Source organism: Hordeum vulgare, chromosome 3H, assembly GCF_904849725.1.
Source record: "Hordeum vulgare subsp. vulgare chromosome 3H, MorexV3_pseudomolecules_assembly, whole genome shotgun sequence".
Classification (NCBI taxonomy): Eukaryota; Viridiplantae; Streptophyta; class Magnoliopsida; order Poales; family Poaceae; genus Hordeum; species Hordeum vulgare.
In genome coordinates, this window is record NC_058520.1 from 150,418,820 (window position 1) to 150,445,720 (window position 26,901).

The 26,901-nt window shown below is 43.1% G+C and overlaps 4 protein-coding genes across 6 annotated transcripts; 2 read left to right on the plus strand and 2 right to left on the minus strand.

Moving 5' to 3' along the window:
- The first annotated feature begins 7,114 nt into the window (after positions 1-7,114).
- Positions 7,115-8,927, plus strand: LOC123443307. The gene is made up of 2 exons (XM_045119642.1): positions 7,115-7,929; positions 8,103-8,927. The coding sequence occupies exons 1-2, from the start codon at positions 7,324-7,326 to the stop codon at positions 8,670-8,672; spliced, it is 1,176 nt and encodes a 391-aa protein (XP_044975577.1). The 5' UTR covers positions 7,115-7,323; the 3' UTR covers positions 8,673-8,927.
- A 1,110-nt stretch (positions 8,928-10,037) lies between these two features.
- LOC123443310 lies at positions 10,038-14,382 on the minus strand. Its single transcript, XM_045119648.1, has 12 exons — positions 14,184-14,382; positions 13,236-13,419; positions 13,097-13,159; positions 12,908-13,010; positions 12,599-12,703; positions 12,454-12,527; positions 12,247-12,376; positions 12,007-12,067; positions 11,361-11,552; positions 10,755-10,875; positions 10,452-10,676; positions 10,038-10,359 (listed from the first exon to the last, which is right to left on the minus strand). Exons 1-12 carry the CDS (start codon positions 14,255-14,257, stop codon positions 10,279-10,281), a joined length of 1,413 nt encoding a protein of 470 aa, XP_044975583.1. The 5' UTR covers positions 14,258-14,382; the 3' UTR covers positions 10,038-10,278.
- Positions 14,383-14,487: 105 nt separating this feature from the next.
- Positions 14,488-20,226, plus strand: LOC123443309 (tRNA(His) guanylyltransferase 2-like). 3 transcript variants are annotated; one of them, XM_045119646.1, is made up of 15 exons: positions 14,502-14,835; positions 15,183-15,327; positions 15,734-15,865; positions 16,057-16,101; positions 16,215-16,384; positions 17,131-17,216; positions 17,298-17,405; positions 17,763-17,892; positions 18,036-18,135; positions 18,237-18,368; positions 18,669-18,713; positions 18,784-18,953; positions 19,237-19,322; positions 19,415-19,522; positions 19,960-20,226. In XM_045119646.1, exons 2-15 carry the CDS (start codon positions 15,221-15,223, stop codon positions 20,083-20,085), a joined length of 1,545 nt encoding a protein of 514 aa, XP_044975581.1. In that variant the 5' UTR covers positions 14,502-14,835; positions 15,183-15,220; the 3' UTR covers positions 20,086-20,226. The 3 variants fall into 3 exon arrangements, with proteins under 3 accessions (XP_044975582.1, XP_044975581.1, XP_044975580.1); XM_045119645.1 differs by having other exon boundaries at positions 14,502-14,815; XM_045119647.1 differs by lacking the exons at positions 19,237-19,322; positions 19,415-19,522; positions 19,960-20,226 and having other exon boundaries at positions 14,488-14,815; positions 18,836-19,034.
- Positions 20,227-20,916: 690 nt separating this feature from the next.
- On the minus strand, positions 20,917-26,514 carry LOC123443308 (leucine--tRNA ligase, cytoplasmic-like). The gene is made up of 3 exons (XM_045119643.1): positions 26,271-26,514; positions 21,972-25,295; positions 20,917-21,247 (listed from the first exon to the last, which is right to left on the minus strand). Exon 2 carries the CDS (start codon positions 25,289-25,291, stop codon positions 22,007-22,009), a length of 3,285 nt encoding a protein of 1,094 aa, XP_044975578.1. The 5' UTR covers positions 25,292-25,295; positions 26,271-26,514; the 3' UTR covers positions 20,917-21,247; positions 21,972-22,006.
- Positions 26,515-26,901: the final 387 nt, after the last annotated feature.

Consider the following 26,901-nt stretch of genomic DNA (forward strand, 5'->3'; position numbering starts at 1 on the left):
GCAGTTTTGAAGCGCGGGGACTGGAGCATCTCCAACAGACGCGCGTTAGTGCGGCGCCCACTCCAGCGGTCCCATCTGCAGCCGCTCAGAGTTTGGTGCGCGCGCAAGCCGGCGCACTAAATATGCTGCGCGCGATAGCGTTTTTAAACGCGCGCCCAGAAGTTTTTAGCGCGCAGCGTTTTGCAGCTTCTGCTGGAGCAGTCCGGCGCCTAAAAAACGAATCTTTTAACACACGGAGCAGTTTTTAGACCCGTGTTGGAGATGCTCTTAACACGCTGCGTGGCGGGGATGGGCAGGCAGGAAGCCAATGACCAGGAGTAAATAGCCAATGAACGAAGCCCCATTTCATTTCCCCCATTTTCCGCGCGCCCCACGCATGGCCCCCGCGGCACATGGGCAGCCAAACGCCCCCTCCCGGATCCAACTCCCGGAAGTGGAGTACCGTCGCACCCACAAATCAACAAAAGAAAAAACAATATAATAATCGTACGAGTACATGACCAACACAGCATCGGCTGGCTCAACGCCAACCAACCGCAACCAGGTTTGCACCAGCCAAGACCGGCTGCCATCATTTGAGGCCAGATTAATTAATCAACTGAACCGAACTGCCTCTCAACGATCCAGTCAGTCCTAGTAGTAGTAGTATACTCTATGTATCTACCACTAATATCTATACACAACTGTGGCGTATCATTGGTCCAGCACATATAGTTATGCCCAGTCCAGACCAGACGTATATACGTACACAACACATGAACACAATCGCGCATTAGAGTTGGCCACTTGATTTACGTACGCTGCGCGCTGTCTCATCACATTCACACAGCGTGTTCCATGCGAGGATCACTCCACTCGATCTCGGCGACACGTGTGCGTATCGTCATACATGATCCGATCCACAGCCGGCATCCAGCCCACAGCCTGCTGTTACTATATCAGTGCCGATTCTTAGATGGGAAATTCTATTTAGAAGTGCATGCATGCAATGATGTCATGATATTTTTTTTAAATGATCGGAATTCAAAAACTTTTATCTCTTAAACCGTTAATTTAATCGATGATTCGTTTTCGTCGTTGACTTTGTTTCGATAAAAGCTTCAAAACTAGATCACATGTCGACATGTTTTGACAACTTTTTTTTTGCTCGTACTTACCACATTTGCTGTACTTACTTGTCATATTAGTAAGTACTTACTTGTCTGATAAAAATAACTTAATCGTCAAAAAATTTGAAAACTGCGTATAAATATGACATCTAGATATAATCAAAATGGCAAGCACAAACAATTTTTTTAGGCGATTACGCGCAAAAATATGACAACTCAACATATTTAAAATCGGTGACCACAAAAAATCTTTTTTGATCATCGTTTATAAATATGATAACTGGACATAGTTAAACTAACAAACACACAAAATAGTTTTTTTTTTACAAAGTTGTATGTAAATATGACAAGTTTGCATATTTAAATTGACAAACACAACCTATGACAATGTTTTTATATCATGTATAATGAAAACTGTTACATGGTTTTGTACGAAAAAATATTAAAAGTGTCAATTAAGTTATTTTTCAGGCAAGTAAGTGGTTAATAATATGGCAAGTGGGGTCAAAAATGTGGTAAGTATGGATGAAAAAAAATAGTTGACGGAACATATCGACATGAGATCTAGTTTCAAGAACTTGTCGAGAGAAAGTCAATGATGAAAGCGGATCATCGATTGAATTAACGGTTTTGTAGATAAAACTTTTTAAATTTCAAAATTAAAAAGAATCTTGCTGACATCATTGCATGCATGTAGCAGTTTTCATTATACATAATGATATCATTGCACGCATGCATGCATGAGAGAGATATGTAATAAGTGATTAACAGAAGGTTAATTTTTGCATTGAAATATGATTAAATGAGCCGCCGCACGGTAAGACAGAGGTGCGGCGCCACTCGCTAGCGTTGTCCTTCTTAAATTACTCGAGTGACTGTGGCCAGCCGTTCTCGACCGAGAGCAACAGCGATGAGGATTGAGGAAGACCTGACGCGATTCGGGACGATGGATGCGAACGGGCAGGCAAGGTAGGCCGTCCATGCAATGCAACGTGGAAGAGGATAGCGGTGGCATGCGTGCAGCGTCCGCGACTGTGACATATATATACAGATGCAGTGTTAGTTTTGTCTAATTGTCTTCGTAAGAAGCAACGAGCAACAGTTTCGCCTTAAATTGAACGGATGGCGCCCGGTGGAGGTTGCGTGTTAGTGTCAAGAGGGGGATTTGCACATCACCCAACATATTTAGGTTGGGGGACTGTTTGGTGTTTTCTAGAGCTAGCATCTCTTTGTATCACCCAGATGCGGTTACTCATGCCTCTAAATTTCTTTCCTATCACGACTATATATGTGTGATGCCTAGGCAAACTCAGCATGTGTGCTGCCATCAAACAATCTCTACAATTTATTTTTATGTTTTCAGTCCATGTATGATTAGGCATCACTTTGATTTTAGTTCTTTTTTGTATTTTCCTCAGGAAAGCTATTGCCTAGCCCTCTTTTTTAGAAACAAATGCGGACTTTACATACACATGCATACCGTCATCCAATAAACACACACACCTTAATTATTCCTAGAAGCACATCCAAAAGACCGAGTCTGGCAAATTTCTAGTGTGTGACAAGTTTGATTATTTTTCACCCCATACATCATCACATCATGATTGTGAGGATAGAGGAGGCACAAAACTTGGGCATGCAATACACCATGTTGAAATCGTGTGTTGTGTTAAATTTTATTTTTTAGTCCGTGTTTTCTAATTCATGTGTTTCAAAAAAACATGTATCTATCAGTTTTTCTCAATAGTCAGCAACGATATTTCTAGGATTATATCTAATCTCATCCAATTATATGGTACACACTTTGTCTTGCTTGGTTGCTCGGGAATAGATGTATGTTCGAATCCATTCACTAATGATTTGGTCGATCTATCCCCTGCCACATATTATCTCGGAGTTGAATCCTTCCTAGATGTAATGTACTAGTCCGAGCACACATTGCTGGTACACATAGATCCGTAGATGTAATAGCGATATCACAGGTCATATAACACTTGAAAAAAGTGAGTTCCTGGTGCTTATTACAACCATGCTCAAAAGTAAGTTTTGCCATAGTACACGTCAAAAAGCAAGCGGAAGAGCGTATCAGTAGGTGAATCCACTAACATCAAGCAAGTTCAGTGGAAACCCGCATCCCTAGCTTTGTTAATCTTCCCACATGTCATAATATATATGAGCACGCCACGTAGCAAGTGAGTATTTTAAATGTACTCGTAAGTCATATCAGATGTTGGAAAAAAAATGCAATACATGCATAAGGGATAGGTCCTAGTATGGTGGCTAAGGTTTGTTAGTGAATGCAATTTTTGAAGAGTTTAGAAAGTACACATGGTACATACTACCTAGACACACCCAAACCCTACTTTGAAAGTAGGTCGTAAAACTATATGGGGCTAAACAGAACACTTTCTACTTAGCCTGATTATGAAACGCACACTTCTTCCACAAGAGCCACATAGGAATATACCAAGAATGCTTGACTTTCAGCATAGCTATATATGAATATGTGGAAAACCGCTATCTCATAGTGTCCCGAAGTCAATCCACCATCATAGCCCTATAGGCATACATGGCGATCACTTCCCCAACAAGACTATTGTTAGCACCCCCACATGGATTCCACGGTAGCTTGATAAAACAACATTGCTTTTGAAAATGGAAAAGAAGAGGAGATAAATTTAGTAGCTCAAATTGGCCATATTCATGGGCACAACTAATATGTTCGGTTGAGACTCTCGGGAGGGTTGTACATTTCCCCCCACATGACTCAGCTCATCCCTTATATCACCACATCGATTTGTGCACCACCCGGAGAAGGTCGAGACGAAGACTTTCGAGTGCACCCCTACCATTCTCACGATACACTTTCTCACTCACAGAACTATATACTAGTTGTGACACCGGATAAGGGTTTCCCGACATTCGCTAGGTCAAGTCAGAGCCCATATAGTATGTGGTTATTCGCTAAACCAATGGGTTCCAGTGGAACACGACTGATCCCATTGAATCTAATTGTGTTCCTCACCATATCCTGAGCATGCATCCATTACGGTCCTTCATCTACTGCAAAAGCTCCCACCCTAGCACTCTAGCCAAATAACAACGGTGGGAGGAGATAGTTTTTGAAAATAGTTTGAAAGACATATGTTTTAATAACGTGGGGTAAATATTTTTGAGAACATTTTTGCCCGCCCCAATACAATACATAGCATAGTATTTAGCAACATACATATTCCCGGAGTAACAAAAAGTAACATGTCATGAAAATACTAAAATTTCACTACTAGAGGCATAAATATAGCAGAATTATTGCAGCTGCAAATGCCTATATAAAACATTGCAAACCCGAAGGATTCACTATTAGGGCATAAACATAGTCCTACATGGTGACAAAAAGTAGCACGACATGACACAACGGGAGACGCAAACACAAAAGGTTTAATTTCTTATTTGACTTTTTAATTAATAATTGTATTTAGATCGCCTTGATTTTATTTCTTGTAGAAACACCTTGAATTATGTGCACAAAATAGTTAATGAAAACCGATGGGGAAAAAAGACAACAACAAAAACAATTTAAATGAATGAGAACGAGTCACCGTCTTGAAACATAAACTAAGGTGAATGATGCAATCATGTTAGATAATGTAACATGCAAGGTTACGATGACATTCATGCATGACTACGATTTGGGTTGTATGCAGTGTTTTTCATTGCTAAGAAGAAACGATCAACAATTTCATCTTTAAATTGAGCAGAATGGAGGAAGGTTGAGTGTTATTGTCAAGAAGGGGATTTGCACTCAATACGATCAATATATATGTTTGGGTTGTCTTGTAAAGCTAGGTGTGCGTAGATTCATTTAATAACATAACTATATGAATAAGAATAATATATGTAATTTTATCACCACGGTAATGGTTGTTTGATGGTCTCACAATATCAATGTAATGTTTAGGGTGCTTTGTATTTTTGGTGAAGTTTTGATATGTAACAAATCTAGATAATTTTCGCAAAAAAAGTAATACATGTAGTTTAGATATTAATGTGAGTATCCGTTGAAATCGTACGGATGTCTATAACATGTATACACGTTTTCAAGCAATTTAACGATGTCATGATGTTAACATTCAATGTATTCTTTTACCCACGCTTTTCATTCATATATGAGAGTTTCTCAACTTTCCCTGGTCAAAGTCAAGCGCGAAATTTCCATGATTATTTCTCTATTCCCCATCCTCTTGAACAATACATGTGCATACGTTAGTTATGTATAAGCCCGAGCGCCGGCCACCATGTCAGTAGGTTCTTCCCGGTTAAGTAACATTAGACTAAAACTAATTGCCGCCCCTAATCAATGAGTTCTAGTAGAACATGACTGATACCATTGATTAGTTGTGTTCCTCATCATATCCTGACTATGCATCCATTCCGGTTCTTCATCTACTGCAAATGATCCCACCCTAGCACTCTTGCCAGATAACAACAGTGGGAGGAGGTAGTTTTTGAAAATAGTTTGAAAGACATGCATTTTAATAACTTGAGGTAAATAGTTTTTGGGAACATTATTGCCCACCCAATACAATACTCAGATTAGCAACATACATATTCCTCGGGTAACAAAAAGTAACGTGACATGAAAATACTAAGATTTCAGTACTAGAGGCATAACTATAGAAGAATTATCCCAGTTGCAAATGCCTACATAAAACATTGCAAATTCGAAGGTTTCACTATTAGGGCGTAAACGTAGTCCTAGGTCAGAAATAAGTAGCACGACATGACACAACGGAAGGCAAACACAAAAGGTTTAATTTTTTATTTGACTTTTTTTAATTAAGAACTGGTTAGGTGGCCTTGAATTTATTTTCTATAGAACACCTTGAATTATGTGCACAAAACAGTTAATGAAAAGCGATAGGGAATAAAAGACAACAACAAAAACAATTTAAATGGATTAAATCAGGACACCTCTTGAAACATAAACGGGGATGAATGATGCAAGCATGTTAGATGATGCAACATGCAAGGTTACAGTGACATTCATGCATGACTATGATTTGGGTTGTGTGGAGTGTTTTTCATTGCTAAGAAGCAACGATCAACGGTTTCATCTTTAAATTGAGCAGAATGGAGGGAGGTTGAGTGTTATTATCAAGAAGGGAATTTGCACCCAATACAATCAACATATACGTTTGAGTTGTCTTGTAAAGCTAGGTGTATATGTGTAGATTCATTTCCTAGCATAACTATATGAATAAGAGTAATGCATGTAATTTTCTCGCGACGGTAATGGTTGTTCGGTGGTCCCATAATCTCAATGTAATGTTCGGTATGTTCAGGATGTTTTGTATTTTTGGCGAAGTTTTGATATGTAACAGAGCAGGATCATTTTCGTCAAAAAAAGAGAGAGGGAAAGTAATACATGTATTTTATTACATATTAATGTGAGTATCCGTTGGACGTGTTTTCAACCAATTTAACGATGTGATGATGTTAACGTTGAATGTATCCTTTTACCCCCACGCTTTTCATTCACGTACGAGAGTTTCTCGACTTTCCGCGGTCAGAGTCAAGCGCGAAACTTCCACCATCATTTCTCTACTCCCTTTCCCGTTGAACAATACATGCGCTTACGTTAGTTACGTGTATGTATGTATGTATATATAAGCCTGAGCGCCACGTCAGAGGTTCTTCCCGGGTTAAGTAAGATTATAAGTATAGAGTAACAATTGCCGCCCCCTAATCACTGCGGATCCGAGTCTGACTGCGCACGAGATAGAGATAGAGATAGAGACAGAGCCACAACGACAGAGGAGAAGAGGAAGCGCAATTATGACCTCCCCCAACCCCAATCAGTCATGTGCGGTTGCGAGCGCAACGCAATCATCAGCCCGGCGTGTCCCCCCAACTGGCTGGCGGGGCGGGGCGGGGCAAAGAATTGAGTCCGCCGCGCGCGGGCCCCTCCGACCCCGGGCCGGGCCACCGCAACAAAACCCCAAGCCCGACACCGGTAAGCAACAAAGTGGCGGCGCCCATCCCTCCACCTCCACCTCCCTTCCTCCTTCCATCTCGTACCACACGAGACAAGACAATCGCTCGCTCTCGCGCCACGCCACCGCAGGGCTCAGGCCAATCCAAAAAGGCAGCGGCCACCTAGCGCGCATCTTCCTCCTCCCCTCCCATCTCATCTCTTGTTCCGCGCCACGCAGGCATGAGCTCCTTCTTGTCAGCGCCGCGAGAGAACGACGGGAGGAGCCACGTCCGGCAGGGCAAGAAGAAGGACGAGGAGCCGGTGGAGCGCGCCCCGGCGCTCGACCTGCTCGACGACTACTGGTTCTTCAGCAACTCCCTCGGCGGCGGAAGGGACGACGCCGCCAGGGGGAGGACCAGGCCGCCGCTGCTGCCCAAGTCGCCGTCCACGTCCTCGGCCGGTGCGGCCAAGGCGCAGGACGCTTCCGGGTCCCGGAGGCTCCTCCGGACGCCGTCGCTCCCGGCGCCTCGCATCGGGATGAAGGACGAGGAGGAGGTGGTGGTGCAAGAGGGCGGCGGCCATCAGCAGGAAGCCGAGGTGGAGGACGATGAGATGAACTGGAGCAAGATTTACGAGGGCGTCCTGCGCACCAGGATCGCCGAGGAAGGCGGCAGGTCGTCGGCGCTCAACCGGGCGCCGTCCATGCCGGTCACGTCCTACACGGCCATGGGCGACGCCAACGGCCGCCGGCCCGCCGGGGTCACCGCGTCAACGCCGAGCATGCCCAGGCTCAGGCACTCCCACAGCACGCTCGAGAGGCACTACCGCTCGCACACGCCCACCAAGGTACCACGAATTACAGTGCAATGCATCAGCATCATAGGCATCCCATCATCGCCATATCAGCAACCGATCGTGGACTGGATGACCGATGGAATGCTCTGACTCTGAGCTATGGAGCTCAGCTACTTACTACGTGTCCGACGAACTGACGTGCTGTCTTCATTCATTCATTGCAGCCTGACCGGACGCCGAGGATGGCAGGCGGCAGACCGGAGCGTGGCCCGCCGCGGCGCGACCTCCGATCGTTCAGCGCGAACCAGCAGCCGGCCCTCGTCCGGGACAAGAGCAGCCTACAGGACAAGATGTGGAAGAGCTCGAGCGCGCTGGAGTCGATCGAGGTGCAGGGGTTCAAGGACCTGGGCTTCGTGTTCGACCAGGAGGAGCTGAGGGAGAGCCTGGCGGACGTCCTCCCGGGCCTCCGCGACGACAAGATCACCAACAAGCCCCACAAGAGCTCTGTCTCCGGCTCCGTCTCCGGGTCAGGCAGCGCCAGCGACAACGACGACTCGACGACCGTCAACAACGCCAACGGAATCGGCATCGGCACCAGCAATAGCAACGACGACGGGGTCGTGCGGCGGCCGTACCTGTCGGAGGCGTGGCAGCACGGGGCGCGGTCGGCGCCCCCCACGGCGGCGGCGGCGATAAGGCTGCAGCAGGCGGACGCGAGGTCCGCGGCGGAGATGAAGGACCAGATACGCATGTGGGCGCAGGCCGTCGCGTGCAACGTCCGACAAGAGTGTTAAATGGCCGCCGGCGGCGCCGCCGCCTTGCTTGCTTCGTCCTGCACAAACCACGCCCACAGGCAGCAGAGGGAGAGGCCATCAAGATTGAGAAAACCACACCCACACTGCGTCCGATGATATGATATGATATGATATGACACTCCGAATTTTGTTACTTTTGCCTCCGCGGAATATACTTAGTTAGTAGTAGCTGTCCAATGCTCTCCCATGATCGATTTCTGGAATAAAAACCTGTGGAAATCACCCTATTCTTTCTTTCTTTCGATCCGGCCATTGCTGCTCTTGGATTTTAGCGTGATTTTTCTTCATTCTTCCCGCGGAAATTGAACTGCAACCTCGGAACCAGAGATCCCAGGCCTCAGCTAGTTTAGAGAATGACGGCTACTCGCTCCTACGAAACTGCTACGAAGTTCAGCAGTACACACTACTACCGAATTCCCGTCCACGTTGCAGACGGGTAAGGGTGCCAGCTGCAACTGTTGGTGGACGTGGTAACAATTTTGAAGTGAAAATGCTGCCGATACCCGATAGACATGGCCGGCACGCAAGCAGGATAAGTTTTTTGGCTGATACGTTTACGCTCACGTAACTAGCGGGCGAGACAATAATGCAACACGTAGCGAGCAGCAAGAGGGCATGGCGACGCACACGGCACACCTGGACCTGGCTGCCCACCGGATCCCATGTGCTCCGGCAGGCCACTCCAAAAACAATGTTCGGAATCTGGTCACAGTTCGGTAACGTGCCAGATCCAACCGGCATATGCAGCATCCTTCGTCAGGTGTCAGCTGATACCTGATGGAGCAACTCGACCCGCCGATGATCGCGGGGGCCGGCTCGGCTCGATGTCTTATGCTACAGTTGTGCCCGAGTAACATATTACGGGCTTTCTCCCCCAACAACAATTATTCAGATACAAAAGGAGTATTTCATAAAAAAATAAAAATGTTTAGATCACTACTTGATTCCCTTTGCAATTTTTAAAACCAGGATGATTAGAAGAAGGGTGTGACTAGGTCTCATTGGAGTGAGACTTAAACCAAGTCTCAATCAAATGATATAATATGTAAGAAAAAACTAAAAAGAAATTGTTCGCACGGATCTTCATGCAAGATCAACAGATTATATTATCAACTGAGACATAACAATGTCTCAAGTCTCAGTCAAGTGAGACTTAGCAAAACTGTTAGAAGAAACGGCCTCCATTCATTATTATAAGGAGTTCTATTTTTTCATTAAATCGGATGTATATAGACATATTTTAATGTGTTTTTCCCTCAATTTAGTCCATATGTAGTCCATATTAAATTATATAGAAAATCTAATATTTGTAAACAAAGAGATTACAGATATGACTAGCAAATCTACATAATGTATATTTAATTTAATACGTAGAAGTTCATGCTGCAAAAGTTCATTGAGTGGCATTCTCTATGTTGAGACTTGACAGTGCTGGGGACTGCTATACATGGGCTGAGAATACTGTCAGCCACCATCAGCTACCCAAAATGCGCCTACAATTCACCCTGACACACCACTTGTGCCAGTAAATCAGAGTCTAGGTTCCGTGCCCTCCAGCAGCAGCACTTCAGTAGGCTGGTTCAAATCAGTTGGCAGGAATGCTACCACTGCCGGCAGGCCTTTTCAGCATTGCACCTTGCAGGAGATACGACGCCTTGTTTCGGACCTGCATGGAGCAAACAATATGCTCATGAGCAACATATAGGAAAGAAAAGGATGCGTCAGCTCAAACAAAGCAAAAAAGGCAGGCTTTGGCACCTTGGAAGCGTAGAACCTCCAGTCCGTGCATCCTATCTGGGTCGAACAGTTCCGTAGAAAATTGCGCCAAGCGTCGATTATCGCGATCTTGTTTCTGAAAGCGTCGCTCGAGAAGAGCAGGTTGTCCATCAAGACTATGTGCACGTACAGCATGAAGAAGCTGCATTCTTTCTCCTTCACATTTATCGATGTGACTGACTTCAGGATCCTTTCAACATTCACCACCTAAATATGCAGGATATGCAGTCAGCGCCACTAGCCAGAAGCCGATTCATATAGAGAGCACGTGCTCGCAATACTTACTTTAAGGCCGAAGCTATTTTTGAGCAACTGAAGGGCCAGCTGGCTCCTTAGGAATTTGCTACGGTCGTTGGTTCCGGTAATGCAGTCAACAATCCTTAGACAATTAAGATCCATGTTGACCCTGCAATGCTATGAAACTGACTTCAGAGAGGCAAACACCCTGAGTGGAAAAACCATGGGACCGACTCAAGGAAGCTTCTTTATCACAATATAAATACCATGAGCTGATAATGTACTCCCTCCGTTCCTAAATATAAGTCTTTCTAGAGATTCCACTATTGAACTACATACGGACGTATATAGACATATTTTAGAGTGTGGATTCACTCATTTTGCTCCGTATATAGTCCCCTATTGGAATGTCTAAAAAGACTTATACAGTATTTAGGAACGGAGGGAGTACATGCAACTTAACTGCCTTTACATGCCATGGACGCAATAGATAAGCTTAAGCCCTTGAAATTAGCACAAAGTGAGCAAACAAGATTCATAGTTTATTCAGGACCCAGTTTAAGTACTCCAGCATTTCTCTGATTGGACATGGACATATGATCAAAACGGTACTATTGGCTACAAATCTATAATAGGCATCACTGAATCTTTTACCTCTTAGAAATCGACTCAGCAACCATCAGACAGCTACTTTCCCATTCACTCGTATTGAAGTACGAGATGAGTGAATTCAGGCAATCTCCCAAAATAAGTGGCAGCCCTTCAAGTCGACGGTCCAAAAAGAGGGAAATAACAATAACAAGGACATCTTCTGCTTCCGAAGGTGAAAAGACAGAATGCAGTTTTCTGTACAATAAATAAACAGACCATTAAAACAGAAAGGATGATATAGCTATTTTAAATATTTGTTATCATCAAAGTGTTTCAAAATTTTCCAAGGATTAAATGAATGATAACAAAAGCCACTTCAGAATAAAGAAATGATTCTTATACATCATGGAACAGTGCACCTGCATGTTATCATGACCACAATAGCGACAACTGACAAATTCCCCTCAAGGCAGAGATTTTCATCATACTGGGGATAGGAAGAAACACGAGACAGGCAAATAAATAAATAAATAGATACATTATCCTAGACATTCTGTTGCAAAACTATGCCATAAAAATCTTGAATTTCATAGGCAAATAGAACGTTACAGCGAACAGCTTTACATAGGCAGTTCAATCTTAGATTTTGTAAGTGAATCACAAGCAAAAATGAAACAGCTATACTCACTGTATCAAATAATCCAGTTACCTAATTTTGCAGCAAGCGGATACAACTCTTAACCATGCGGTGATGTTTTGAGGTGGGCCATCTGAAGTGAATATACAACAAATTATTTTCGAATATGCATGCTGCTGAGAAATAAGAAATGGAGATGGAATTTTCAGAATGTTCACCATCACAAGTACGAAATTAATAACTCAAAATCGAATGTGTTGTGCATAAGTAATAACTGATTAAGAAAGGAAGAAAATTATGTATGGAACCAACCTGCAACCGCGATTTCAGAGGTGCAAGTTTTAGACCAAGGAGCATCATGTAGGTATCCATAATTAAGTACAGCATCCTTTAGAATAGAATAGCTTGGAAAGTATCCAAAGTTTACGGATGGTTTATCATCCTGCAATCAACCTTAAGTTATGTACAGAGGCCAAAGAAAGAACACAAAACACAAAAGAAAATTGATTATGCAGTTACCTCATTTAGGGAAAGGAGACTATCCCAAAATTCAGATGCAGAATCTTGTAACTTCTTATTGGATGAGTACAGCACTGGTGGCTAATGGTGATAAGCATACAGTGCAATCTAAAAGAACAAATTTGAACTGAGCTTAGATCCTTACATGCGGTTAGCGCCCATGATGCTATAGAGTCTTCAACAGAACCATATAAGGCTACCAACTTCATAAGCCATCCATTCATCAGCATGCCTTCTAAAAAGGCCTCTCCTGCATAAAAAACAGTAAGAAGTTGCTTACATTATCTGCAGAGGCAAAACCAAAACCTAAAAGCAAACCTAACTAGATACAAAAAAAGAAGCATAGGCATGGTGCCACAATGAGAAATAGAAGGGTTAAACCAAACATGCAAGCAAAGCAATAATGTCCATTTTTAGTTAAATAAGAGAATTGCGCACGCATAACAAAACTAACCTTGTTCAATTTCTAGATCAAAACCTAACTGCTCATCTCCACCGAATGATTGCAAAAGTTGGCATTTTTCAACTCCCGTGCCACCAAGAATTGAGGGTAATTTCTGTAAGTACAGTTCATGAAGACACTTTAGTAGTAGAATCTAGAAAAAAAAAAGCCAAAAACTGAACAAATTTAGGGTCATTTGACCTGACAGCCGAAAACTCGCTGTCCCCATTGGGGTACATCCTCTCCAGGATCCATCACTTTCGCCTTCAAATACAGTAAGATATATAAATAAAAAGATCAGGCCCAGTCTATAAGTACACACGGTTTGTTTGACAGTTACCTTTTCCTCACACTCATCCACAAATTTGCAGAAGTCAATCTCCTTCTCCCTGATCTTCTTGTCTTCATCGTCTGAATTGTCTCCTTTGGGGCGACCCTTAGACTTAGCAGCAGAAGCTTTGAGCTCATCCTTCCCGGAATCAAAGTAATCTTGTAAGAGATCATCCAACCCAATAACCTTCTTCCTGCAGTGGACACTGACCTTGATCAATGATTGCTAAATCTCTAGAATGACCGTATCACTGATAGGCTAAACCCAAATTGCACGCCACAGGGCCAAATGACCCTGGTGGTAAAATTTCACCAAGCATTCTCCTAGCTAAAGATACATTTAATGAGCTTTTTCTCCGTTGTGCACACAACAAAATAGTTGGGCACTATATTTGTTCACAAGACGTTCAATTTGCCTTTTATCAAGCTTATTGGTTCATCCTTTTTTTCCTGTGTCTAGGGATTTTCTTCGAATTTTACAGATTGCTGCCTCTGATGCGAGTGCTGCTAAAAAGCATGACCGGTCGATCAACCGATACTCACATACTGAAACAAGGAAATTCCCATCTGATAGCCTGAGCCTCCACCAAAGGTGTGTGTTAAACCCTAAAAGCACTAGTAGAATAAAACGCCCGCAGCAAGTAGCTAATCCACGCCCGACTGCTTAAAACCTCCCACCAGTAAGATGCCACCATGCATTCTCCCAGCTAAACACCCATCAAACAAGCTTTTGCCGCGCACACCAGAAAATGCTAGTACTAGTGTACTACTCGTACTTACCACACACCAAACGAATTTTCGCTGTGTCACGCACACCACAAAAAGAAAAAATATATATACATCCGAAAAGCCGTAAAGCTTGGGGAGAGCAAATCTAATCGAGCCACGCCATCCACGTGTCCCTGCCGCCGAAATTGAAAAACGAGACTGGAATGGATTCGAAGGGGGAGGGGAGTACCTCTTGGCGGGGCGGCGGACGGTGAGGAGGGGGTCGTCCTCCCCCTCGAAGTCGAGTGGATCGTCAATCCTCATCGCACCGGCACCGGCCTCTCTCGCTCGCCCGCCCGCCTGGTTCTCCCGCGGGATGGATTTGGGGGAGATGGGTTTGCGTTGCCGCCCTCCGAAACCTTAACCTGGCTGGGCGCCGTGGCTGCTCTCGCTCCGCTGCCTTTTGCGAAGCCACTGGCACCTGCAACAGAGGTCCGGCCCGGCCCGGCCCGGCCCACGGCCCGTTTCATGCATCTCTAGACTGTCTGCTAAGTGGAGACGCCTTCTCCCCTGTTTCAGAGATTCAGATACAGACTGCAGAAAGTTCAGATAGTAGGGTCCTGTCTTGACACGGCCGACCACCACCGCCGCCGGCCGCCCCGCTTCCTTCCGCTGCCTGCGTACCGTCGCGGATTCTCCCCGGCGTTTCGCCAGCGTTCTCCGTCCTCCCGCAGAAGCCATAGGGTTCCTGCCCCTCTCGCCCCTCTCTCTGAATCGATCCAAGACCCTCGGTCAGTCACCGGCACGGACACCGACTCCAGATTCGAAGCGCTGGAGACCGGCCGCCGGCCTCCACTGCCCCGGCAAGGCTGATACGGTTAAGTACGTCTACATGCCAAACTGTAATGTCCTCTTCTTTTTTCCATACGCCCGCACCACTATTGTATCACCGTATGTAATAACCAATAACGGAGCAACGGGAGTTCAATGCTCAGCATTCAAACAGAAAGAGTAAAAAAGCATTGAAATGTACTATTGCTAATTCCTAGCGTCGATTCGCTGATGTACCCGTGTTTAATCTTAACTTGCTGTATCGGTAGGATGGGTGCTTTACTAGTACAATCCCACTTTCACAACTAGGGCAGTTAGCTAGTTTATGATACCAAATATACAAAAAAAACAGCAACCCAATGCAGATTTCACTCAAGTTCTAAAATATATACCGCCACTTTACTATGATTTTCTGTAGGTGCGGCTCGAAGAACGCGTTTCTTGTAGCGTCAGGTGATGGCCAACAGCGAGTATGAGTACGTCAAGAGGGAGTTCGAGTTCGACCGCCGCCTCCCGGCCTCCAACTGGATCGTTGTCCGCATCGACGGCTGCCATTTTCACCGGTATAGTTCATTTCTTCCACCTAAAAGGGTAATAGGGAGCCAGTTTATATGCATGTTTCTTGATTTTTTTCAGCAACCCTGTTAAGTTATTACTGCTTTCTTTAATAGCGGATTGTCTCTAAACCTTGACTGGTTGCTCTCGCTTTACTTTGCTCACTTCCTAACTGTACACTGACATGGGTCACTAGTGGTTAAGCAACTGCATCGACCATCTTGCCATCTTAATTCTTAGTCTAGTTAATGCACCAATATCTTTTGCTTGAGTTGTTGTGATGATAAACATATGGGAAACATGCCAAGAAGGTTACACTATGCAAATATGGGGATCACTGCTGCTCCAGATAAGAAATTTCTATCTTTGTTGTTTTTTTCCAGTGTCCGCTAATTTCAGTTTTCTTTTTGTTAGATTCTCCAAGATACACGCCTTTGAGAAACCAAATGATGAGAATGCTTTAAGATTGATGAATGCTTGTGCCACCTCTATGCTCGAGAAGTTTCCTGATATCGTGTTTGCTTATGGTGTTAGCGATGAGTACAGGTATAACATCTTATGAAGTTAGGATTACAAAATTGTATGCAGATTTGGTGCCCAAAAAAATATATGCAAATACCAGTTGTGAGTCCAGTCTCTTTTTTGAATTGTGCGGGTCCCATTCTTCCTTTTTGAAAGAGTTCTGTCCATTCTTCTGATAATAATCTGTGTTTGTTATATTTCTGTTTGCTTTGCAGTTTTGTTTTCAGAGAGGGAACAGAATTCTATCAAAGGCGAGAAAGGTACCTACCTTATTCAATCTGTTCGCTCCTTCACTATTAGGATACAACCATGCCCAAACTGGTTTGAACTATTCTATTATAAAATCTCATCAACTCTCTACCAATATGTGCAGCAAAATTCTGTCTTTATGTGTTTCTTACTTCACGTCTATGTACGTGATGAAGTGGAAAGATTTCTTTCCTAATAAAGATTTGAAGGAGCCCCCCTATTTTGATGGGCGAGTGGTCTGCTATCCAAATATGAAAACCATTCATGATTATTTGGCATGGAGGCAAGTGGACTGTAAGCTTCTTAAACTACAGTCAACATTTTCCTAGTACAAATAATCAGATTCTTATATTATGCGATTATGTGTTCTGATTTCTCTACAATAAAATCATGTTTCCACTCAAAACAAGAAAATCATGTCCTGTACTCCCTCCGTAAACTAGTATAAGAGCATTTAGATCACTACTTTAGTAATCTAAACGCTCTTATATTAGTTTACAGAGGGAGTACTATTTACCAAAAGTTGTTGAAACTAGGAAGCTTCAGCAAGATTAACTAAACATAAGATGCATGGTGTATGTATGTGTCACTTCACTGAGATATCTGTGTCCGGTTGCTTTGCTAAAAAAATTATCCTATATGTCTAAGTAAGTGATTCCATTTAAATGCACATGCAAGCCATCCACATCATCAAGCCCATGCAACCCTTCCACTTTCCACTTCCCACCACATGCAATCCCTCCACATCATCAAGCACATGCAAGCCCTCCACATCATCATTTTTTATTTTTTATTTTTTAATTTTGAGCAACAAATAACTGAACTTGAATGTCACAAGGCAATATAACATGCACTCACCCTCTATTTACCTCTAGGTTTGCTACTATTCATATGGCAAAAATGTGGTGTGGTATTATTCTCATTATTCTAATCTTATTTCTGATAATTTCACTCTATAAATTTCCGAGCGATGTGGGGTGTTATCTAGTTTTAATTAATGGGTGAAGATTAACATATTTAATTTTATGTGTGCCTTCCAGGTCATATAAATAATCATTATAATACATGCTTCTGGATGTTGGTGAAGTCTGGAAAAACTGAAAAAGAGGCACAACAAACATTGAAGGTCGTCTAAATTATCTAGAGTTAGAGGTGTCTTTTGTAGCATTTGTATAAATATTTTTCTTTACCGTCTGTTTTCTTGTAGGGAACATTCTCTAAGGACAAGAATGAGTTGCTTTCTCAACAGTTCCAAGTCAACTATGAGGATGAACTGGCTATGTTCCGGAAAGGATCCAGTGTTTATCGAGATAAGGTAATGCTGTCAAGCATTCAAAAGTTCATTATTATTGATGTTCCTGCTCATTCTCAGTGAAGTATTTACATCGCACAAAACATTTTTTGCATGATACATACAAATGACCATGAGAGCTTCTAGTCATAGTGCCAGACATATCTCTAGCATTTTTGACTTCTCTTCTGGTTCTGTTCTACATATAAACATTCTTGCTGTACTTTAGTTTGTATGGATAATTGAAGCACCTTAGTTGCCATTTCCTTGTCTGATATTGACCAAAGGTTATGATGACCAATCAAGTGTGCAGACCGTATACTGCATTTCTTTTGTCGGCCTAATTGTTGACTAATGTTAGGGTTCTACATGTTTCTGTAGGTAGAAACAAAGGTAAAAACAGACGACTACGGGAATCCCATAAAAAGAATCCGGCTGGCAATTACAGTGTCAAATTTGGATATCATAGGACCTGAGTTTTGGGAAAAACATCAATACATTCTTCGAGAAGGTTAGTTGAATAATTCTAGTTATAGGTATGCTTCCAGTCCAGCTCCTGTCAACCTTCGTTTTAGCTGGACTGGAGGCTTACCTAAAGCTCCTGTCAACGTTGGATATATACAGTATCAGTCTAACTGTGTGTCGGGGAAAAAGAAAAATGTAGATACGAGTATGTGAAGAAGTTTGACGACATCCGTAGGCTTCCATGTTGTAATTGGATCGTTGTTCGTATCAGCACCTGCCAATTCGATCAGTGAGGACCCTAGTTTCCTATTTTCTTATTTAAATACATGTGGCAATACATTTAGATACTTATGTTGTCTTATTAACAAGGAGAATTCATTTTTTCCCTAGATTCTCGCTGATCCATTCATTTGACAAGCCAAATGATGAGACCGCTTTAAGTTTGATGAACGCTTCTGCTTCTTTCATGATGGAGCAATTCCCTGATATTATCTTTTGTTATGGTTTTAGCAACGAGTACAGGTATAATATGCCCGTGCAACACTTCTATTTTTGCATGGAGAGAACTATGAAAAATACAGAGAAAACACGAATATTTGTTTCCGCATAGCACAATTTTTCCTCCTTCTATCAGCAGAAGTGATTTAAATCGAATACATTGGCAATATAAAGATCATGTTAAAACTCTTAGGCGAAGTGAACCACCAACAAAAGCTTAAATATGACGCACTTCAATTTAGACAGTTGTTTTTTTGTTTGTTTGATGACAAACCTGAAAGTTCGGTGCAAATGATCGTTTTAACATATTTTTTATTGTTGCAGCTTTGTGTTCCAGGAGAACACTGAATTGTACCAGAGAAATGAGAGGTAGCTATTAGTTTCAGATTTCTTGCAGTGTATGTTTTTCAACTGGTCAAGTCTTTGATTCCTTTTGCAGATTACTCCTTTCTTCATGTTCATCATGTTTCACTTCCTTTTACATGATGAAGTGGAAAGAATATTTCCCCGGTAAAGAATTAGTGCAGCCACCTAAATTTGAAGCAGAAGTTCTCTGTTACCCAAAACCAAAGATAGTTTGTGATTATTTGTCCTGGAGGCAAGCAGAATGTGAGTTATTCCTCCTAACATAGCATATCTTTAACTAACCGAAATTGTCAATGAATTTGTCGATGGTAGTTCAGCATGAAATGTGTGAATTCATATGTTGTATGCAGCAGTATGAATGCATTAAATTTGGTGTTTGTATAGCTCTATGCTGTGATGAATACTTATCAGTGTCCAAGTATCTTTTTCTTCAACAATACCCTGTTGCAGGGGGTTGACTCTTCTAGTAGTTAGAACAAACCATGAGAAGAAAATGAGCTAACTTGTTGTGCACGCTAATTTGCAGGTCACAACAGGAACCAATACAATACATGCTTTTGGATGTTAGTGAAATCTGGAGAAGACGAAAACAAAGCCAATGAGATACTAAAGGTCTTCTTTCATCATTTAAATATTTTTTCGATTCTCGTAGTGATTAATTCTTTAGTTCTCTGTAGTCTCTGACTCTTTAATATTCTCTGAAGGGAACATTATCAAAGGATAAGAACGAGTTACTTTTTCAGCGATTTCAAATGAACTACAACAATGAACCCGCTATGTTCCGAAAGGGTTCGTGTACTTACCGTCAAAAGGTATCTTGTGCATCATTCACGGATTATTTTCAACAATAACGTTGTTTGTGCTGCTACTGTTATTAAAGCAAACCAAAATGACAGTATAGCGATGCTTAAGAAGCAAGATTGACATTACTTGAAGGATCAAAGTAGTTTTTCAGTAACTATAACTGAAGAGATGCGTGGATACATTTTCCAACTGATACTGATCATGAACAACTTATTAAACGATTGCATGTGCATGAATAAAGTAATAGTGAAGCAATACTGTCTAACAGGCTAAAAATCACCCAAATTTATAAACCATGCTTGTATTACTCTAATTGATTAGGTGGAACTGCTGCTATCATATGAGGAAAAGTTTGTCCTTTTTTTTTGTGTGCGTTGGAGCAGAAGATGATTCTCAGATTACGTCGGAGTTTCTTTGCTAACGGCTCACGCGAATGTGGCTGCAGGTGGGAACATTTGCCGAGGTGAAAGTGAGCGGAGATGTCGCAAGAGATGGGTGGGATGTGGCAGTGAGCCACGTAGACATGGGGCCTGACTTCTGGAGAAAGCATATTTGTATTTTCGACAAATGATGGTACTTGTACGTATTCTAGGCCGGTTTGCAGCTCTCATTGTCCTCCGGAGTTTTGTCTAGATAACATCACGGTTTGTAGACTGTTGACGGTGTTTGTCTATGCTGCGATAGCCAATGCCATTTTCTTGTATTGGGCTTACTCATGGTCATGCCTCGGAAGAAATGAGCTTCAGAAACTGGTTTTCTCTAGGAAATTGACGTACTCCTTCCGTAAAGAAATACAAGATCTTTTAGATCACTAGTTGCTAGTCCATAGTTTCTTTCTTCAGAAAGGACGCTGCAGTTTGTATTCGGGAGTTCACTCCCAGCGACTCCTATATACAGGCAAGCAAATGTGCTTATGTAACATCGAGTGGAAGTGTCTACGTACAGAGCATAGCGAGCGGTGGTACACTGATCATGAGCATCGTTGGCGAAATCCGAAGCATCTAAGAACATCACGTAAACGGTTGGTTGGTCCTTGGCAGTCCACCTGCCACCGAAATGCTTGACCAGAACAAACGTGTATTCTGCAGGTTCCCAGGCAACGCTTCTGAACTAGGCAGCAACAGCACGTATCGGACGTAAAATAAAGGTGAATCTGGTGGCAGACTGCGTCTAACAATTGCTCTCAAAGTTTTTAGTTTTCTGCCAGGATGGATGGATAATCAGTGCCACAAGTACAAGCCTAACACCATGTAAAAAAAAAGTACAAGCCTAACAGTAGTTCCCTCTGTTGCAAGACAGACTGGTAGAGACACAGGTCTGATATGTAAACGTAATGCGAGTCGGCGTTGTTACAGGATGCATGACATATCTCAGAAATATATTTCACATTGACAATGACACATCCCAAAAAACTGACAGCATAACGGCATTACTATGGTCACTGGACATTTCAGCAGAAACAATATGTCATGGGAGTATGTGATCAAATGGCAGGAATATATCACAACTTTGGTAAGTAAACAAACTAGACATTGCTGTATATAAAGCAAGAATGCTCATTGTATTCTGTACTTGCCATCTCAAAATTGGCAAAAGCTTGGAAACTAAGTTCCTTCTCAATCATCTGCAGTCAGGCTAGAAATAGCGCTCCTTTCCATGTTCCCAACAGGGGCGTCATGCTGGAATGAAAAGGAGGAACATCCAGTCGATATGCCTTGCCTTGCAAAAAAAACCTGTAGCATAACAACCAAGAGAGGAACCAACATCATTTGGATGTCAAAGTCAGACTCATCTCATACGAAGGAAAACAGGGGTATATTTGTCATCTCTCTCAAGTAAAAGGTTTACAACCTCAGGTTTAACATGATCTTTTCCAACATTATTGACCAAACTGTCAGAGCAGACAGGCACAGGCAACCTCAAATAAGATAAGACATGCATGGCCCTCCACCATAATAAACTACAATGACATTAGCAACTACCACAGATTTACCACTGAACAGAAGATTAACAGAAACAAGGAAATGGCATCACAAGGCAGCAGCTGCAAACATTTCATAGGCTAGTCCGCTTCACTAGTAACAATGGCGAATATGCTGCACAATGGAACAATACCAGCATGCTTTACCTGACACCATCATAATAAAAATTGCTAAAAACTATCTCCCCGGGCACAAAACTAGAACAGAAATCTAAGGGCCCGCTTGGATTGGGTGTAAGTTTATACACATGTATTTGTTTTACAGGTGTAAGTTACAGGTCACCACTTAAATTTTGCCTGGAATGGAAAACGACACGAGGAGGTCCGTATTTTAACCGGCCAGAAAACGAGCGAATACGCTAATCCAAACGGGGCCTAAAGGTGAAGAATAAAAGGAGACACTTATAGTCTCCTACATAAAGCAAGAGATGATAGAAAACCACTAATGCAGTGAGAAGTAGACAAAAATCAAGTACCTCAACAAAGTTCTGTGAGAAGATTAATCTGAAGCTTAAATCTGGACTTCAAACTCCTGCTTGCTCATGAATATTGCAACCGGCTCACCAGGGGAAGGCGGATTCTTGTCTAGCAGAGAAGCATGCTTTCCAGCTTTGGCACGAGCAGCTCCATCAAGTGCCGACAGGACCTCAACATGCTCAAGACCCAACTGCCTTCTGATCAGCTCTAGGTTCTCCTCAAGCACATTAATTTCACCAAAAGGAAGCTTCAAATTTAGAGCCTGGGGACCAACGTTCCTTGCTTCATCTTTCTTGAACCTGATGAAAGGCATGCAGAGCTTCTGTACTTGTTTGAAATTTGATTCGCGGTCGATGAAGCAGTTCCTTAACGCTTCGTTAATCTCCTCGTCGGGGGCAAAGGAGCATGCTTGGCTATCAAAATTTGATTGAAGCACCCTCAAACATTGTTCTTTCCATCCATCATAGTGCTCGTTGACATATATCAGACCAACAGTGAGCTTGTTTTCTGCTGATGGAGGAGGTGCGGCTCCCTTCTTGGGTTTCTTGGAACCAGACTCTTGCTTCTGAAGCAACTTCCTCATTAAAACAATGGAGTCCTGTAAATATTTGTTCGCACTTCTTAGAGTAGGATCCGGGGTGCCTGCAACTGGCCAGCCAGCTTTTATTGCAAAACCTTCCTTCTTCAGGATCTTTTGCCACACATGCTCAGCATAGTGGGGACAGATCGGGGTGATAAGCCTGGTCTGGACTTCCATAAACCGCCCTAACAACTCACGGTTCATGCCCGCTGCTCCACAAGAGAGTCTGTACTCATCTCTAGCAAGTTGCAGGTCATAGAAACCAGACTTCAGGGCATCCCTGAACATGAAGGCGTTGTAGCTCTTCTCACTTTCTTTTACAGCAATGTTGATCTCATTAGCAAACACATGGTCAGCATAAGTAGAGGGAGGACCGCCTCTCAGAGAAGATTCAGCAGCTATAACTTCCTCCATCCATGCGATTTCCTTTGTAAGCCTCAAAATAGCAGCATTTGCAGTTTCAGTAACAAAGTTTGCATCGTCCATACCATCACCAGCATCAGCAAGGGCAAACCTAGTGGCATCCGAGGAATATTTTAAAATAGCCTCCTTAAGTGTTAGGAAGTTCCCTGTGGACTTGGACATCTTCTCAGAGTTAAGCATAAGATGCCCATTGCAGCGAAAACCACGAGGCCAATGATGCTCTGGAAGAAGTGCTGTATGATTGTAGATGCTGAATGTCAGATGGTTCTGGATAAGGTCCTTCCCAGATACCCGAATATCAAAGGGGTACCAATACTTGAACTCTTGCTTCATTTTACTCAAGAGGACAGGAGGGATGTTGCTATTGGGTGCTGGACCATCACAGAACACATATTCCCATACTTCATCTGTCATTTCTTCAGGCTTGATAGAAGATATTTCTTCTCCATACATGTTACCATTTTGTAGATGATGTGCAATGGTGTAATACGCCATGTACAGGGTTGAATCTGAAAGGGATTCTACCAAGAACTGCTCGTCCCATGGAATGCGAGTACCTAGGCCAAAAGAGCGTGAACATGCCCACTGGTTCAACCAGCCCAACGTGTGTTCAAATCCATTACGGGTTTCAGCTGAGAATGTATTCATATTTTCCAAACATTTGACTGCCTTCTGCTTCCATTCAGTTTCACCATAAGTTATGTACCACTGATCTGTAAGAGCAACGACACACTCGTCTCCGGATCTTGACATGACTTTCTTCTCAGGCTCGCTATACAACACAGCAGAGCCTTCTCCAAGAAGCTTGTTCTTTATCAGTGGCTTCGCTTCTTGAACCTTTCTACCATCAAACTCCCCTGCAATCATCACTCCATCTGTAAATCCTTTAAGGTATGTCATCCTTTTTGCTTCAGCAAGCTTCTCCTTGTCATTCTGGCTCTTAATCTTAAGATCAAGGCACACCTTCTCAGCTGACTTATCCCCAAACTCAGGTATGTTGATTATTGGTATGATATTAAATGGAAGAACCCACTCATCTTGAACCCCATACTTCTGTCTCAAAGCAGGCTTTGTAATTAAATCTTGCAGTGCCATGTAATCATCTGGCGAATCACTTGGCACACTAGTCACAATGCCAGTACCTTTATCTGTCAAGATAGTGAGCATGGGAAGTGCATATATGATTTCATTGAATGAAAGGGGAGACTTCAATGGCAACCCAATCAAATCATTGCCAGTAAACTCAGCTAAGCAGGTAGGCTTTTCCGGGACCCTGGATAGATGCTGATATGCAAGATTAAGGGCTGACCTTGCTGTCACAATGAAGACATCAGTTTCATTGATCTCAAAAGCCCCATAATTCCCATCAGGCAATACCCAACAGTTTGTTTGCCCATACATTGTCTCAGGTCTTAATGTAGCAGCTGCCAGATAAACATTCTTTCCTTCCAAGGCCTTCAACTTGTGAGGAAAAGGTGGGATCACCATCATTTTAATCAACACATATTCTTGTGGCTGCACACCTTCACCTGATGCCCTGTCATGATCAGCACAAGGTTGGCCATCCAGTGGAGAGTAGATCGTGTACCTCATATCCTTAACAACTTTGCCCATTTTCTTCAGCTTCCTCATCTGCCAGCGAACAAAAGCATCATAGAAAGGATTCATATCAGTGGTTATGAATGAGCGCCTCCAATCACAACCCAGGCCAAAATCCTTCAGATCTTCCTTTGCCAGAGGAGGGAAGTAGGTCAACCAGTGAGACGGATCCTGAAATTTGGCGATGGCTTCATCTGACAGACCAAAGCCCTTCATGATCTCCCACTGAAACTTCTGCAGGCCGGTCTTTGCAGCAGCCTTAGATTTCTTACTCTTAAATTGCCCTGGGGCAACAGCAGCCTGGTCAGCCTGGCTATCATCTCCCACTTCAGCACTTGAATTATCCTCTGCTGCAGAGAAAACTGGAGGATTTCCATACTGTTGAATCTCCCTAGCAAGCTTATCAGCTGAGGCCTTGATGGGCATCCCAGTACAATGAAAACCAAACGGCAAAAGGACATTCGAGCCACATAGTCTGTGGTATGCAGCACCGAACTCAAGCTTGGACAGTGAGAAGGCATGACCCAAATGCAGCAATCCATTCATGTAAGGGTATGGAAAATTGCCAAAGAATTTTTCACCAGGGCCAGGAGGTCCACTGCCAGGTTCAGCCTGAAAAACCTTGCTCTCCTCCCAGCACGTTTGAGCATCTGTTTGGATCTTGAGCAAAAGGTCTCTACGTGCATGACTCTTGGGTTCTTCAGCATTTGACGACATTTTCCTGAACGATCAACAAAAAAAAAGGCGTCAAAGGGCAAGCATCTGAATTTAATCTAATTAAGGAATATATTAATATATATCTTAGATACATCGACGAAACATTGTTATACAAATTGTAGTAGTGCAATCTCCTTGAATATCTCGTTTCAAACATAGCTGACAAACTCATGGATAGGAAAGCCATGTGATGAAGCTAATTATGTAACAGAATCATAATAAACCATAAGCAAACATCATCAAGACATCAAACAAAATTAGCCTTCTAACAAGCAAATTATGGAGGTCAGGTAAGCTGGTGTTATGTTGCAGAGTCTTCTAACAATGTAATGTTTCTTCTGACACTGATATTGTGTGTGGGCTGTGGTATATTTGATGCAACAAACAGCACAAGAAAAACAAGATATATGCTAATGTAGATGGCTGGAGAGAACAGTAAGGCAATTACCATTTGGAATCACGGTGGACATGCTTCTTTGACCTTTCCTATTAAGTATCTTGAGCTAAAGTTGATTCACGTGGGTGAAAGTTAACATATAATACAGTCACAGTACAGGCAGTTTGTGGGTTAGTATAATTAATTTGCTTTAGTGCATTTGGTACATTTCTGTCCTTTGTCACCCTGGACAATGCTGGCTAATTGAATTCACTTTCTGCAGATAATATGTCTGGGGGCAATATGTAAAGATCGAAACATAGTCGAAGGAACGTAAGCCTAAAATTCAGCAAAGTCCTGACTGTGGAAAATAAGCTACGCATAACTTGGGCCGCCAGATTTATACAAAAATGTAAGCATCAGCATCGATCTGCCTGCCCCGAAGCTAAATCACCCAACAGCTAAAGCTCACAGTTTCCCCGTGTACTCAACGAGTACGAAATTCGTCATCGCATCACTAACCCGTCGAGACCGCGGCGGCAGCGTTCTGCTGTCCTAGCAATCAATCGCGCGGATGGACGGGGGACGGGACAGGATGGGTACCTGACGACGGCGCGCGAGGCAGGGAGCCGCAGCAGCCTCAGGGCGGGGAGCAAACCGGGAGCCAGCAGAATGCGACGGCGACGGCGACGGCGACGGCGACGGGGACGGAGGAGGAGGAGGAGGAGGCTGCGGATGGAGGGGGCTAGGGTTTATCCTGGCACACTGTCACGTGGGCCTTGATTCGCGACTTGGCGTGCACGAACCAGATTCAGGCTGGAACGGGCCGCCCAAGGAACTTGACTCACGAGGCTAGGGGCTGTTCTCAAAAGAAAAAGATCTGATAGCGGTTAAAGGTGTTGGCTACACATCATGTGTGAAATACGTAGGAGGCAGCCCACACGGATCGTATGTGAGTAAACAATAAAACTGTCCATACGTATGGGTGCGGCTACTTCGTGTCATATACCCAACAAGTACTATTCATCTCCATCCCGTATGTATAGCATGAAGCAAATCTGTCCATACGTCCTCATACAGCTACGTTAGTTATCCGCAAGATGGCAACTCTTTACCCCGGGGATGGCAATTCTAGTTATCTCGGATGGGAACTGTAGTGATAAAAGCATGACAACTCTAGTTATCCCGGATGGCAAGTGTAGTTATAAAAGCAAGACAACTTTTTCTGTTTTGG

Excerpts from the sequence above, each read along its gene's own strand:
- LOC123443307 (XM_045119642.1), top strand. The coding sequence starts at position 7,324 with ATGAGCTCCTTCTTGTCAGCGCCGCGAGAGAACGACGGGAGGAGCCAC. Across the intron at positions 7,930-8,102 it reads GCTCGCACACGCCCACCAAG|CCTGACCGGACGCCGAGGAT; the intron begins GTACCACGAATT and ends CATTCATTGCAG.
- LOC123443310 (XM_045119648.1), bottom strand. The coding sequence starts at position 14,257 with ATGAGGATTGACGATCCACTCGACTTCGAGGGGGAGGACGACCCCCTC. Across the intron at positions 13,420-14,183 it reads GTCCGCCGCCCCGCCAAGAG|GAAGAAGGTTATTGGGTTGG; the intron begins GTACTCCCCTCC and ends TGTCCACTGCAG. Across the intron at positions 12,704-12,907 it reads TGATCTAGAAATTGAACAAG|GAGAGGCCTTTTTAGAAGGC; the intron begins GTTAGTTTTGTT and ends TTTTTTATGCAG.
- LOC123443309 (XM_045119646.1), top strand. The coding sequence starts at position 15,221 with ATGGCCAACAGCGAGTATGAGTACGTCAAGAGGGAGTTCGAGTTCGAC. Across the intron at positions 18,954-19,236 it reads GTCCTGGAGGCAAGCAGAAT|GTCACAACAGGAACCAATAC; the intron begins GTGAGTTATTCC and ends GCTAATTTGCAG. Across the intron at positions 19,523-19,959 it reads CGTGTACTTACCGTCAAAAG|GTGGGAACATTTGCCGAGGT; the intron begins GTATCTTGTGCA and ends ATGTGGCTGCAG.
- LOC123443308 (XM_045119643.1), bottom strand. The coding sequence starts at position 25,291 with ATGTCGTCAAATGCTGAAGAACCCAAGAGTCATGCACGTAGAGACCTT.